At 55.2% G+C, this 13,181-nt stretch overlaps 7 protein-coding genes across 7 annotated transcripts; 3 read left to right on the forward strand and 4 right to left on the reverse strand.

Annotated features, from left to right (window-relative positions):
* Positions 1–143: 143 nt before the first annotated feature.
* On the reverse strand, positions 144–980 carry CLUP02_07640 (uncharacterized protein; the record flags this gene model as incomplete). The annotated part of the gene is made up of 3 exons (XM_049286634.1): positions 144–408; positions 479–861; positions 945–980. 3 exons carry the CDS (start codon positions 978–980, stop codon positions 144–146), a joined length of 684 nt encoding a protein of 227 aa, XP_049143777.1.
* Positions 981–1,026: 46 nt separating this feature from the next.
* CLUP02_07641 (uncharacterized protein) lies at positions 1,027–1,578 on the reverse strand (the record flags this gene model as incomplete). The annotated part of the gene is made up of 3 exons (XM_049286635.1): positions 1,027–1,078; positions 1,143–1,360; positions 1,474–1,578. The coding sequence occupies 3 exons, from the start codon at positions 1,576–1,578 to the stop codon at positions 1,027–1,029; spliced, it is 375 nt and encodes a 124-aa protein (XP_049143778.1).
* Positions 1,579–2,310: 732 nt separating this feature from the next.
* Positions 2,311–3,478, forward strand: CLUP02_07642 (CRAL/TRIO domain-containing protein; the record flags this gene model as incomplete). The annotated part of the gene is made up of 2 exons (XM_049286636.1): positions 2,311–3,019; positions 3,093–3,478. 2 exons carry the CDS (start codon positions 2,311–2,313, stop codon positions 3,476–3,478), a joined length of 1,095 nt encoding a protein of 364 aa, XP_049143779.1.
* Positions 3,479–4,033: 555 nt separating this feature from the next.
* On the forward strand, positions 4,034–5,120 carry CLUP02_07643 (transporter particle component; the record flags this gene model as incomplete). Its single annotated transcript, XM_049286637.1, has 4 exons — positions 4,034–4,239; positions 4,322–4,736; positions 4,798–4,983; positions 5,067–5,120. 4 exons carry the CDS (start codon positions 4,034–4,036, stop codon positions 5,118–5,120), a joined length of 861 nt encoding a protein of 286 aa, XP_049143780.1.
* Positions 5,121–5,216: 96 nt separating this feature from the next.
* CLUP02_07644 (Apc13 domain-containing protein) lies at positions 5,217–5,640 on the reverse strand (the record flags this gene model as incomplete). Its single annotated transcript, XM_049286638.1, has 2 exons — positions 5,217–5,561; positions 5,632–5,640. The coding sequence occupies 2 exons, from the start codon at positions 5,638–5,640 to the stop codon at positions 5,217–5,219; spliced, it is 354 nt and encodes a 117-aa protein (XP_049143781.1).
* Positions 5,641–6,196: 556 nt separating this feature from the next.
* Positions 6,197–8,381, reverse strand: CLUP02_07645 (uncharacterized protein; the record flags this gene model as incomplete). Its single annotated transcript, XM_049286639.1, has 5 exons — positions 6,197–6,526; positions 6,572–6,838; positions 6,871–7,760; positions 7,841–7,965; positions 8,056–8,381. The coding sequence occupies 5 exons, from the start codon at positions 8,379–8,381 to the stop codon at positions 6,197–6,199; spliced, it is 1,938 nt and encodes a 645-aa protein (XP_049143782.1).
* Positions 8,382–10,693: 2,312 nt separating this feature from the next.
* Positions 10,694–12,956, forward strand: CLUP02_07646 (uncharacterized protein; the record flags this gene model as incomplete). The annotated part of the gene is made up of 3 exons (XM_049286640.1): positions 10,694–11,107; positions 11,232–12,395; positions 12,492–12,956. 3 exons carry the CDS (start codon positions 10,694–10,696, stop codon positions 12,954–12,956), a joined length of 2,043 nt encoding a protein of 680 aa, XP_049143783.1.
* Between the last annotated feature and the right edge of the window lie 225 nt (positions 12,957–13,181).

Raw genomic sequence — 13,181 nt, forward strand, 5'->3', positions numbered from 1 at the left:
GAGCTCCGAGGGTGTAGAGCTGCAAAAAGGAAGGAGAAATGCCAGTGAAACATCAGTGGCTTTTTGAGCTCTGATCCTGGCGGTCGATCCGGAGGTTTTCTTCTTTTGAAGGTTTACCGGTGCGGATACCACGCAGCCCTTTTTCAAGACCGGGAGCCGCGACGATCAGTGATGGACATTCGAGTTCCCGGCGGCACTGGGCGGAGTTCGTGGGGGCGTGCTGATGTGACGACGATCCGTCCAGAAGCCGGAGTGAGAAGTTTGAACAGGCAGGGCTCTCCCGAGATGTCTAGGTTGCCTGGAATGGGGCCAGCCGCTGGAATAAGAGCAGCAGCGGGTTGCAGAAAGTGTGATATTGGATAGACGACGGTGTGGGCGGGAGGGAGCTGCATCCAACCTAAGAGACATCTGGGACGATGGCGCATCCCCGCACGGATGAGATGTGTTCATGGTTTAGTCGAGCCAGCAAGCGACGTACCCATGGTTTTGGGTGTGTGTGTGTGTGTTTGGATTGGACGAGAAGGGTTCTCGAGGGATGGACCATGGCTCGGAAACGAAGAACCGAGTGATGAAAAGGTGGATGGATGGGGTGGAGAGCGCACACACAAAGTGCTGCTTCTGAGAGAGTGTGACACGGTGACAGGGCCAGTGCCGGGCCTTGGGAGTTCGGGAGGGAGAGAAGCCAGGCGCTCGGCTGCAGCCACAGCTCGGATGGCTGGAGTTCCGGGCAGCTGGGAATGGCTCCAAAGTCTCCAACGTCCCCAAGAAGACCAGCGTGATCAGCCACGGACACGGAAGGCCGAGGGACCGGCCGAGGGAGGAATGGAGTTGATTGGAGCGCCGTCTCGACGTTGGGGCAGCCTAATGTTGACCACGCGACATATGCAGCGGATGATCGTTAGCCTGGAAACGGTAGAAGTTATTGATCGTTCGATTCGTTCCACGCAGTTAGCCAGCGGTCCGTTCTGGAAAAGCCTCATCTTCAGCCATCATCGGCGATGGCGTATGGATTATTGTCTCTGTACATTATAGTGGTGCTTTGGTGGGTTCGTCGTTCTCTAAATGCCACTGGGAGTTTCTAGATCAGATGAAGTGAGAGGATCCGTACGAAGCATCTAAAAGTGACACTTGATGGTGGCCACTGACACGCCGGTTCGCTGGCATTCCTTGGTTTGCAAAAGGTTCGAAGTTGGTTGACAGCGCAAAAGTGGCACCCATGACTCGGCGGAGACAGGAAGGGCTCTGGTCCGTTGTTAGAAGGGGACGACTGCGACGGCGGCGTGTGCGGGTTGTCTTGAAGGTTGAGTGAAGATCCGAGTTTCACATCGCCGCCGGCGTCATTGCAGCTAAAGAATACGTACTGGTAGCAAAGGAGAGAACTGCCTCCGTTCCCGAACCGAGCAGTACGTATATTATTAGGTAAGGCACTTTTCGTTATGGGGAGGCATCAGGGTCCTCTCAGAACGTTGGAACCGGGACCCACTTGATCCGGCCTAGCGCGGGGTTTACCGAGGAGCGCTGCAGACTGCGCGTGACAAGGCCCGCCATCACCCTGCCACCTCGGAAAAAGCGCAGCATGTTGACCATCCATCTCAACGGTGTTTAATGTAACCCGCCAACCGCAGGCCTTGATAGTATGTGAATCTTGGAACAGTTCGTGATACCCTGGGCTGCATAGAGAACTATAGACCCAGACACATCCCCAATATCCCTCAGATAAACAGAATAAACTCAACTTATGCGCGCAACCCGGCTGATCAATGGCGGGCCTATGGAGTACCTACCTTACATAGTCCCGAAGAAAGCGCGCCTTTTGGGTCCCCTTTTGGGTCTCCTGGGGCGGACACTAACGGCCGGAACTGAGCTTCCCGGCATGGGCTCATCTCCTTTCCTCTCCAGACTCCAATCTCACCGTCAATCAATACCGCGTAAGCTCATCGTGGTCGTGACTGCAATTCTAGCGGTGTGGCTTTCTGCGCGAGGGAAACAAACTCATCGCGATTTCCCCAACCTCCCCTCCAAGGTCCGAGACACAAGCACACAAGTTCGAAAAGCAGACATTGGTTATCTTTTCCATCTCTGCTAAGGTAGACCACAGACGCGGGCGAACGAACGCACACACCCCTCCACCCCCGCGCACATCTCATCCCACCTCACCATACCCCTTACGGCCACGATCTCATCCGTATTGCAAGGGCAAAAGTCAAAAAAATCCAACCTACCTTCAACCGGATCTGTTCTCCTCCGAAGGAAAGGGAAACAACGTTCCACGGTCCACCAGTCACCACCCACCAGCCAGTCACGCCCGCCATGGCCTCCGTCGCCGATCAAACACCGGCCTCCACCGCCGCCGCCGCCGGTCTGCAAGAAAAGGCCACCGCATCCGGCCCGCTCAAGACGCCCATCGCCCTCCCGCTCCCGGCCTCCTCCACCCCGGCCGTCCCGGCCCTCACCGCAGACCAACAGGCCAAATACGACGGCCTCCTCTCCCAAGCCCGCGCCTGGACGGAAGTCAAGTGCACCACCGCCGCCCACGTCGCCAAGTCGGGGCCCTTAACGGACTCGGAGCGCCAGTGGCTTACGCGCGAGTGCCTCCTCCGCTACCTCCGCGCCACCAAATGGTCCCCCAAGGACGCCGAGAAGCGTCTCCTCGAGACGCTGGCCTGGCGCCGCGAGTACGGCGTCGAGGCCCTCACCGCCGACCACATCTCGCCCGAGAACGAGACGGGCAAGCAAATCATTCTCGGCTTCGATAAGGAGCGCCGCCCCTGCCACTACCTGAACCCGGGACGCCAAAACACCGACCCGAGCCCGCGCCAGGTCCAGCACCTCGTCTTCATGCTCGAGCGTGTCATCGACATCATGCCCGCCGGCCAGGAGAAGATTGCCCTTCTCATCAACTTCAAGACGTCAAAGAGCCGCGGCAACACGGCGCCCGGCCTCGGACTGGCTCGTGAGGTACTGCACATTCTCCAGACGCATTACCCCGAGCGTCTGGGCAAGGCCCTCATCATCAATGGTATGTATACGCTATCTCATTTAACTTCATCTCAGCTAGTTCAAGCCACGGCCCTGCTAACACTTCATGACAGTCCCCTGGATGGTCAACGGCTTCTTCAAGCTCATCACCCCCTTCATCGACCCCATGACCCGGGACAAGCTCAAGTTCAACGAGGACATGCGCCAGTACGTGCCCGAGGAGCAGCTGTGGACCGAATTCAGCGACGGCAAGCTCGAGTTCGAGTACGACCACTCCGTTTACTGGCCCGCTCTCAACGGCATGTGCAAGGAGAAGCACGAAGCCCGGACGGCCCGCTGGGTCGCCGGCGGAAAACAAATCGGCGAGTCGGAGGACTACCTCGGCGGTGCTGTCGAGAAGGGCGTCGGCGCGGAAGCTGCTGCTCCGGCTGCTGCTGCTGAAGCAGCTCCGGTTCCGGCTGCGGCCGAGACACCTGCTGAGGTCAAGCCCACTGCCTAGAATTCTTAACTTGGTAAATGTTGAGCGGGAAGCTTAGAGGTTGATTTTAATCATTACACCTTCATAGACGGAGCAAAAGGCGCTCAAACTAATAGCAGGATAGAGGGGCAAAAGGTAGACTTTTGGGTGCTTCACAGAGGTATTGAGACGGACGGTACGATTACAATTGTGCCTCCTAATGTAGATCTTCTCACATATTTATTTTTCCCTTCCGTTTCTTCTGTGTTTCGTTCGGGGTGTGACAGTTGAAGCTCCCGTCCCGCGAGGTGGTTGTCCCTGCGCGAGCTCTTATCGTTATCGCCGATAAGGCTGCACACCAATCGCGCAACCCAAACTCCAAACCCACAGCTCCCGCCAACCCTGCAGCCTTCCCATCCCCAAACGTCACCCTTTCTCGGCGCAAGCGCAAACACCAAGCTGCTGCCACACACCGACTCTCAAGCCGTGAAACAGCTCCGACCATTCTTATAACAACCATATAGACCACCTCCTATCGCAGCGCAAACACCGAATAGCACACTAGGGCTCTAGGCACACACCACCGCACACGCGACAATGGCGAACCTGCCGACGACGAAGAGCATCCCGGGCAAGGAGACGCCCGGCCTGCGATACCCCTCCAACGGCAAGACAATCTACCACCGGCCCCTGAACCGCACAAAGACGGCCGAGCTGAGCCAGTCCAGCTTCGCCTACCTTTTTAGCGAGATGGTCTCGTACGCCCAGCGCAACGTAAAGGACATTTCCGAGCTCGAACAACGGTAAAGCTCCCTCGTTCCTTTCCTGCCCTTCTCTCTCTCTCTCTTACCTTGCCCTGGCATCCACTAACTTTGACGCTTCCAGACTCAACGTCCAAGGCCACTCAATAGGTCTCAAACTCCTCGACCTCCTCCTCTTCCGTGAACCCCCGCGCACCCAGACCCGGCCCCTCACAATCATCACCCTCCTCCACTTCATCAAACAGTCCTGCTGGCAGCACCTCTTTGGCCGGCAAGCCGACCGCCTCGAGAAATCAGCCGACCCGGCCAAGCCAGACGAGTACATGATCATCGACAACGAGCCCCTCGTCAACGCCTACATCTCCGTGCCGCGCGAAATGTCCCAGCTCAACTGCGCCGCCTACGTCGCGGGCATCGTCGAGGGGATTTGCGATGGAGCGGGTTTCCCCGCGAGGGTGAGCGCGCATAATATCGCAGCAAAGGACGAGCACGAGATGTGGCCTGGCAAGACGGTGTTTTTGGTAAAGTTCAGGCCTGAGGTGTTGGAGAGGGAGGGCTATCTTGGGAAGAGCTGAGCCGAGCTCCTTGGGATGAGGGGAGTCGTCGAGGAGGCGATGGAGTATCTTGATTCACGGCGTGTACAGGAAGAGCATGGGCGGCGTTTGGGCGATGGAATTACTTTTCTGGTGCCTTGTGAATACTTGCTCGTGGGCCCTTGAAATTCGAGGTGGGATTGTAGGAAGGCTCAATGACAAGACAGTCATGAAGCCCAAAAAGACATTGATAGTATCATTCCACTGTCGATAAGGTCATAGATTTTTCGATCCATAAACTCCATTGTAATTAGCAGTTGTTGTGTCTTGCCATAGGTTGAAGCTGCCTGGCACCCCAAGAAAAACCCACGATTCACGATGCTATCCTAGACACGCCGTGCGTCCCCAAAATCAATACCCGGGTATCCCATAACGCCTCCCGTCACCTCGTCCCAGAAAATGTCTCTCTTTGCTATCTCCATCCCTCTACCGCGGCAACCTCTTCCCACCGCCACTCCCACCCGCAGCACTCCCCCCAGCCCCGGCCTGCCCCCTCTCCCACCCACCCGCAGGCGGCGGCCCCCGATTCATCAACCCAGACAGCCCCAAATCCTTCCACGCCGCCTCCCGCGACCGCTGCGTCGCCTTGGTAATCCCAAACGCCGCGTGCTGGTCCGGCACCACGTCGTCCTCGTCCTCCGGGTTGATCGGCTGGTGCTGCGGCGGCACGTAGACCTCGTCATCCGGCAGCTTCTCCTTGCAGAAATCTTCAAAGAGGTCGGCGTCGCGCGCGCGGTGCATGTGCACGTACGTGTGGCTGGCGTCCTTGTTCTGTCCGGGGACGCAGGTCGTCAGCACTTTGCGGTGGGTGATGCGTGTGTAAGGGGGGAGAGAGACGTACCAGACCCATGACTGCGTGTTTGATTGGTATTCTCAGCTTGTACTTTCGCGGCGCCAAGGATCAAGGTTGAGTATGATGGTGGCTTTAAGTTTTGTAAAGTAGATTGCAGGTCGTTTTCGTGGTGTTGGGTGTTGGATCAATGTTGATGTTGATGATGGATCTCAAGCTCCCCACCATTCGGCAGATCCCGAGCAGGGGTCACCATGCATGCGGCAGCTGTCTGCGAAAGGATCCACCTGGCCCTGCGTCACTGCACATCCATCAACAACTTCGCCAATACTTGACTACCAAAAACCCAGAATGACCCTCTCTACGACCATTCATATTGGTTCCAAATGGCATTGGTTTTCATTTGTGATGATCTCACTTGCAAGGGACAGATGACGAGGCAAGAAGCCCTCTCAAAATAACACCATGATCGTCTTCTTGATGCGATGCTCTAATTTTTATAGTTAATTCATGCTACAGGTGTCTAGGTAGCTTTGGCGACTGAGTGCCAGGCACTTCGACCATGCATCGGAAGAACTACCATCTCGAGCCCATCAAATCATCAAAAGCCTTGTCTTCAACAGACTCGTCTCCGTCTCCGAACAAATTCTCCCTCAGTAGGCTCCTCTTCGACAGGCTCGCTATTCTCGGGGATTTCCTCGTCTTCAGGGCCCTCATCATCTCCGTCACCTTCGTTGTCCTCAACCTCGTCTTCGTCATCGTCGCCATCTTCTTCATCATCCTCATCATCCTCATCAGAGTCCTCGTTATCGTCAGAGTCGTCGTCATCGTCAGAGTCCTCATCATCGTCAGATTCTTCGTCATCATCAGAGTCTTCTTCGTCCTCGGGATCTTCATCCTGCGGCTCCTCCTCCTCGGGGACCTCATCACTTGGATCCTCTTCAAACTGTCTCAAGCGAAGGTCGCGACGATCCTAGTTGCCACGCGTGACCGAGACGTAGACTGTGTGGTTCTCGTTCCACCAGTAGCCACTTTTCCCATTGACAATGCACGTTGTTTGAATCGGGTTCATCATCCGTGCAGTTGTCAACGAATAGTCCACATTGTCAACTCCACCAGCTGAGCAGACGGTGGCCTTGCATGTACCATGAGTCTGGGTGAAGCAAGTTTTGTCGGTCGATACGGTGACTCCATCCTTTTGCCCGGATTGTATCTTTGCGAAAAGGGCTGGGCAGTCAAGGGGGTTTGGGGCAGTGATCTAATCCTCTGTCAGCTCTGTGACATCGGTACAATGTGTGTTCTTGTCGCTTTATCGCTGATTATGCAGTAGTAGATACAGGTACATGCGTGGAGATGTGACAGGAAGCATGATCCAGAAGAGATGGAACGAGCAGACAGGAGGGAAAAGAAGCTTACATGATTGCATCCCCAATCATTTCCAACGCCGGGAATCATCTTGGAGATGGCAGAGCCCACGTTGGTGGTTGTTTCACGTTTCAGTGTCTCGAAGCTTGGGACATTGTGAGACCTGGGTTGAATCTCTTCATGATGCCGAGGTTTGACTTCCTCGTGGTGACGAGGCTTGACGTCAATGGGGCTGGCAATGCCAAGGGCAGCTAGTGTCAGAGTGACAATAGAGAGAGAAAACATCTCGGTGGCCTGGCTTTTGATGTTGCCGAGTGGCGTATTTCTGAGTGGAACGAGTGACTTGAAAGGAATGCTGGCAGAATGTGTGTTGGTCCAAAAAAGTAGAGGGATGCTGTGGTGTCGTTGGCAGACGAAGGATAAAGAAGAGATGGAAGAGAGGGTGGGAGTCGGGTTGGGGAGGTTTATATGGGAGAAGACAGACACTCTGGTCCTTGGACTGCTAACAGCTTGGAGCTTCCACGAAAGGAGGAAGTTACCTTCTTCGATGGGAAGCTTGCCGACAGCAACTGCCATATCTACCCTGGAAGAGGATGAAGTCTCCGATCTCTCCTTCCCGTCGCCAGTGCCAAGGTCATCTGCGGAAGTTGCATCGTACTCCTCAACCTCCATATCCTTGTCCTTGGAACCTTCCCAATCTAGGTGGAAGTCGTCCCTCACGTCACACATACCCAACCAAGTCAGGCGACCGTTTGCTCTGCACGACATTAGCGGCAGGATCATCCTTTCCAAAAACAGGAGGATGGCAGGAACAGCTCAAGATTTCGAGCAGCGACGTTTTTGATGTTGATCCACGACAGAGGGCTTGAGGGGAGAAGCACCTTTCATGACGCACAAGCGGCAGGTACACGAGGTTTCGGTTTCCTCTCGCCGGACCGATTCTGCGTCGTTGCGAGGTTACACCGATCTATTCCGTCCTCTACGATTGTACTACTCGTCGGAAAGATCGAGTCTTTGTTGCTCCTCCCTGCGTAAGTTGAAGGGGAACGACCGCGCGATCATGGCCACCCAAGAGTGACCGGGATGTCGTCACCGCCTTCCTCGAATCACAGCTGAGGAAGCTTGAAAGAAACCACGTTGATGTCTCGTGCCACTGTACTATGTGCACCGTTGCAACTTGATGTCTCGGTTGCCAGCAAGTTCGGAGCCCGGTGTTGCGCATTTCCAGGTTCAAGGTCCGCGAGCTCCCACACCGACACTTCGGTCAGGGATTGAACACGTGGAAATGGTCTTCTAGAGCACCATTTTGCAAACACATAGTATCGGTAAAATTTGAGCTTCTGATTTGGGCCGACTTTGATCCAAGTATCTAACGCAGGGCTATCTGTCCTCAACTCGACGAGAGCACCCGGAGATTCAGGGGCATATAGCGGCATCAAAGAACCAGCATAGGATCACAGAGACTCATATGCCTCTCATACCTCTATATCTTGACCAGTTGACCAGTCATTAGCGGTATCATAGCTGCTAGTGACTGTTTATTTCATCCAAGTTGCTTCGTGCTCATTACCAGAGTCAACACTTTCCCGATATCCGCTTGTCTGCACACGGGGCTCAAGCAAGTTTATAGTTGATTTGACAATAGTGAAGACGACCAGCTAGGGAGGGATATACACTGGCAGAACCTCAAGCAAGGTGCTATGGAAGTTATCAGAGTATCAATATGATTATTCGTGCTGAGAACTTAGATAAAACCGATAATCAGAATCAGATTAGTGGAAGTCTCTCATAACGATGCTTCCCAATGCACTCAGAAAGTTTGTAAGATAGAAGGCCAAGGAGAAACTCAAGCCGTCTGCTTTCTCATCCTTTGGAGCTTCACATTGTGCCTCTCACGTCTGTGCCAAAGAGCCTGCGATGCAAACAATATACCGATGATCATCGTGACACTGAAAACAGTCAAAGACAAAATCTTCCATAAATCTATGCATGTTTCTGGATATGATCGGAGCGGGTTGAAGTCATTTTCTCCAGGCTGGAGTGGGTCGGTGACCGGCGCGGTGGGAATGACGGGAGCGATCGAAGTGGTGGAAGTGGTGGGATCGGGGGTGGACATCTTTGAACAGTCGTCCTCAGGTAGATGATGGATATGTCAAAGCTGAAGCGAGTCAGGTTCGAAATCAACGATGCTACATGATGAGAGGCGCGGACGATACTAACTTGTTGTAGGTAATGGCAAGTCTGAGGTACAATATCACCTTGCGGCAATGTCTTCCCAGCGCCAGCACGGCCGTTCGTGAGATTTCCGAGCTCGTTTGTGTAATATGGTTGTATATTCATTCAAGACGTATCTTTCTGAAATGCAACTAGTCAGATCCATCATCAACGATACTACTCGGGGAGAGGTGTGCATAATACCAAATATGAAGTCCGAAGTGCAATAGCACCTGGCATCGAATTCCCAGCGCCGGCGCGATGTGTCTTGAACTTCCCGAGTTCGTGCTTAGGTGGTTTCTGAGATTATATTCGTCCGAATGGCAGTTGATGTATCTCCTCGTCCGAGTATTCCATCCAGTCGAGGTCATCTCTCACATATATATCATCCCATCACAACAAAGCATCTGCTGTCCACAGAACAGCGTCGCCCCCAGGCCAAGGGAAACACCACCACCCACAAAGGAAGCAAAATCACCTGTGCAGTCATCCTTTGACATCTCATTTACCCCCGGCGATTCTCCACTCACCCAGACTGTTCCTGTTCTTTACGCTTCTTCAGCGGACTCTTCCACTCTTTTCTCTTTGGCAAGCACGACGCGAGAAGATGTCCCTCGGTCAGTGAGGTGTTGACCTGTTCACCATCACAAGGCACACGATCTCCCCTGTTGACCAAAAATAAATCCCACACGTCCTTTGATCACACGCCTTTCAGTCAACAGACTGTCTGCCCCATCTTGATCCTCGACCTTGGCCTCGACCAAGTAAGGCTGCTCTCCTGCACCTCCCCTCTTCACAAACACTCACCTCCCACACAAAGCCATTGTTTACTTTGACCTCCCACATACATCCACACTTTTCCTTCAGCAGAGGTGAACTTTTCCTCACTCACCCCATCTCCCGACTTTCCTGTACAAACCAGACACCAAGACGACGCGAAATAAAATCCGGCAAGGTCGGGGGAGAAGAACATTGCTCAAGAAGGAGGCCGCATTCCTTCCCCCCTTTTCCCTCAGCACACCTCACCCAAACCAGTATTTCGCATCGATTCATCATCCGACGACTACCACAACAATTAAAAAATCACTTCCATTGTGAGCGGTAAAAAGAGATCCCATTCATATTTTTTACCGCCCTCGCTCTTCTCCCAAACAAAAACATCACAAATATCACGTGCGATCGTGCCCAGTAGGTGATTTCTCCTTCTCACCACTCACGTCCCCCCTCCATCTCGAAAACAGTAACGACTCACCAGCGTCTAGACGGAGCTCATTTTGCAATATCGTTTTGGCATTTCTGCTAGGTTGCTTCTTGTTGTTTGTCCAGCATTTTGCAGCCTACAGCTATACGCACGATACCAGTACAGTTATTCGACTTGACTCGACACAACACAACGATACTCATTGCTCACGATACCTGCTGCTGGCCGTATACCACTATACCCAAGCGAACAGGACGGCGTCATAGGCATCTACAAGAATCCTAGTGCCCCTTTCAAACATACCTCAAGTCCCTATTGCGGGCATCCTCCAAAATGGCGCCCTCACCACTTCACTCCCTCCCCTCACCAACCACATCCTTCAAGCCCATCCTAGCAGCGTTCACACAGCCGCCAACAGCAACCCCAACAACCCTCATCACGACAGTCGCAAACCTCATCCCCCGAACCGTGACGACCGTCTCCGTCTACATCACCCAGGTCCCCTCGGCCACCGCAGCACCAGACGCACCAAAGCTCAAGGACCCAGTCTACGGAAACCTCACCTGGACCTTCATCGTCGTCCCCTGCGTTCCCGTCATCGTCCTCATCTTCTTCGTCTTCACCTGCTACCAGGAGCGCCGCCGCGCCATCAACAACATGAAGAAGAACCCCGATATCGAGATGCAAACCTTTCACAGGTTCTGGTTCCCCTGGCGCGAGCTCGATAAGAACGAGGTCCCCAACGAGGTAAGTACAAGCAGAACCAACCCGTCTTCTTCTCACATCACCCTTCCCCCCGGTGCCCGAGATGGTGGTGATGTTGGTCCTGGCGATTCTGCTGCTGCTGCTTCTGCTGCTGCTTCAACTTCAGCTCCAGAAACCAGCGGCAGCACGTCCCCAGGCATCCTCATCCTCGGAGAACACCCCCGTCGCAAGAAGCGTCGATGGGCAGCGTGGCACCCAAGTGACGGAACCCAGATCCCCCCCCATAACCCTCTACGAGAACCCCCCTTCCTGGGGCCGACGACACCTCTGGTCCGAGGTCATGGCGTATCCATCCCTCCTGAACCCAGGCCTCACCCGTCGTCGCAGCAAAACCCCCACCAACACCAAGCCCGACCCCGCCGACGATACCTCCTCCTCTTCCTCCTACTCCTCCCCTCCGAGCCCGAACGCCTCTCCCCCGAGACCTACCCCCCCTCGAACCGCTCCCCCGAGAACCTCACCCCCTCGAACTCCCGGCGGTCTACCTGCAATCACCGAAACGGAATCCGACGATGGCGACATCGCCACTGCTCTGAGACGCCCCCGATTCGCAGAGCCCACGACTCGAATCATCGAACCCGAACGCGAACACGGTCCAGGACGAGATACTAACCCACACCCTTCCCAGATCTACGGAAGAACAGGCCGCCGTCGCCACTGGGGCCAAGAAGACGACCATCCCCGCGAGGGCCAGAGCTCCAGCTCTAGCGAGAACCAGACAGACACGTCAGACGAAGGAGACACCAACAACGGCTCTGACAACGATGAAAACCACTCGGACGCAGACTCCGTAACCACACAGAAGCCCCTCCGTCCCCCAACCGACATCCCCTCCTCCGGCCGCTTCAAGGACCTCTCTTCCTCTACTGGCACCGGTACTCCAAAGAGCACCACCACCGCAGGCAGCAGCGGCACAGGCACTTGGGCAGCAGGCCACATCCCCTCCTACTACGGCGCCTCTCCGACCCCAGCGCACAATTACGCCCATCAGCAGCAGCCATCTTCAAGCGCATCCGCCTCAGCACCACCAACAGCAGCAGCAGCAGCCGCCGCCGGCGCCGCAGCCCTATCCCGCCGAGCCCATACCGCAGCATCTCGAGCCTCCGCCACGAACTCAGACGGCGTCTCCCCGCTCTCCAGCGCGCGATCCTCTACCGTCACCGTCACCGGCGACGCCCGCCGCCGAACAACAAACACCGTCTCCAGCATCGGATCCGAGCCGGGCTCCCCGACGGAGGGAGAATCCCGCTCCCCGACCCGCTTCGGCACCGTCAAGTGGCGTTCAGCTCTCGTCTTCGATTCTGACGAGGAAGAGGGCCAGAGCAGCAGCAACAACAAGACGGGAAATAAGAATGCCAAGCCCTAGAACAGCGAGGCCTCTTCTTCTTCTTCCGGTGCTGCTGCTGCTGTAGACCTTAACGCTGTTACCGACGAGCCCACAACCAAGACCAAGTCAAAGGCGAAGGGCAAAGGCAAGGCGAAAGCCCAACCCAGATCGCCCGGAGCCAAGACCGACAACATCACCGCCAAGGCCAAACCCAAATGCACCTGCAAAGGAAAAGGTAAAGGCAAAGCTGTAGCCTCATCCAGTGGCGGTGCATCTCCCGTCGTCAACGTCGTCGCTGAATCATCCACCTCCGCGTCCGCGTCTTCGTCATACTGCCCTCGGCACTCTCACCAAAGCCACGACCCCGCCGTCGTCGAGGCATCCCAGTCCACCTCCGCGGCACCGGACACCCGAGACCCGGCGCACAAGAACAAGAACAAGGCCCATCGCAGATCGGTTACAGAGTGGCCCCGCGTCTGCTCCGGCTGCGGCCAGGTGGGATAGAGAAGAAGTATCTGCCCGCGACGCAAATCCCCCCCCTGTCCCATCGATTCCGTCTGGCTGTCAAGTGAACGAGAGCGAAACGGTACAGTCACAAGATCCAACTGATACTCTTCCGGAAGACGTGGGAGGGAGACAGATGGAAAGGAAAAAAGGGACGGCAATAGAGTGGGCGGCCGAGGTGTTTGCAAGAGGAGATGGAGAAGAAACCAACCCACGATGAACGGC

The sequence above is a fragment of the Colletotrichum lupini genome, chromosome 4 (assembly GCF_023278565.1).
Source record: "Colletotrichum lupini chromosome 4, complete sequence".
Taxonomy (NCBI): Eukaryota; Fungi; Ascomycota; class Sordariomycetes; order Glomerellales; family Glomerellaceae; genus Colletotrichum; species Colletotrichum lupini.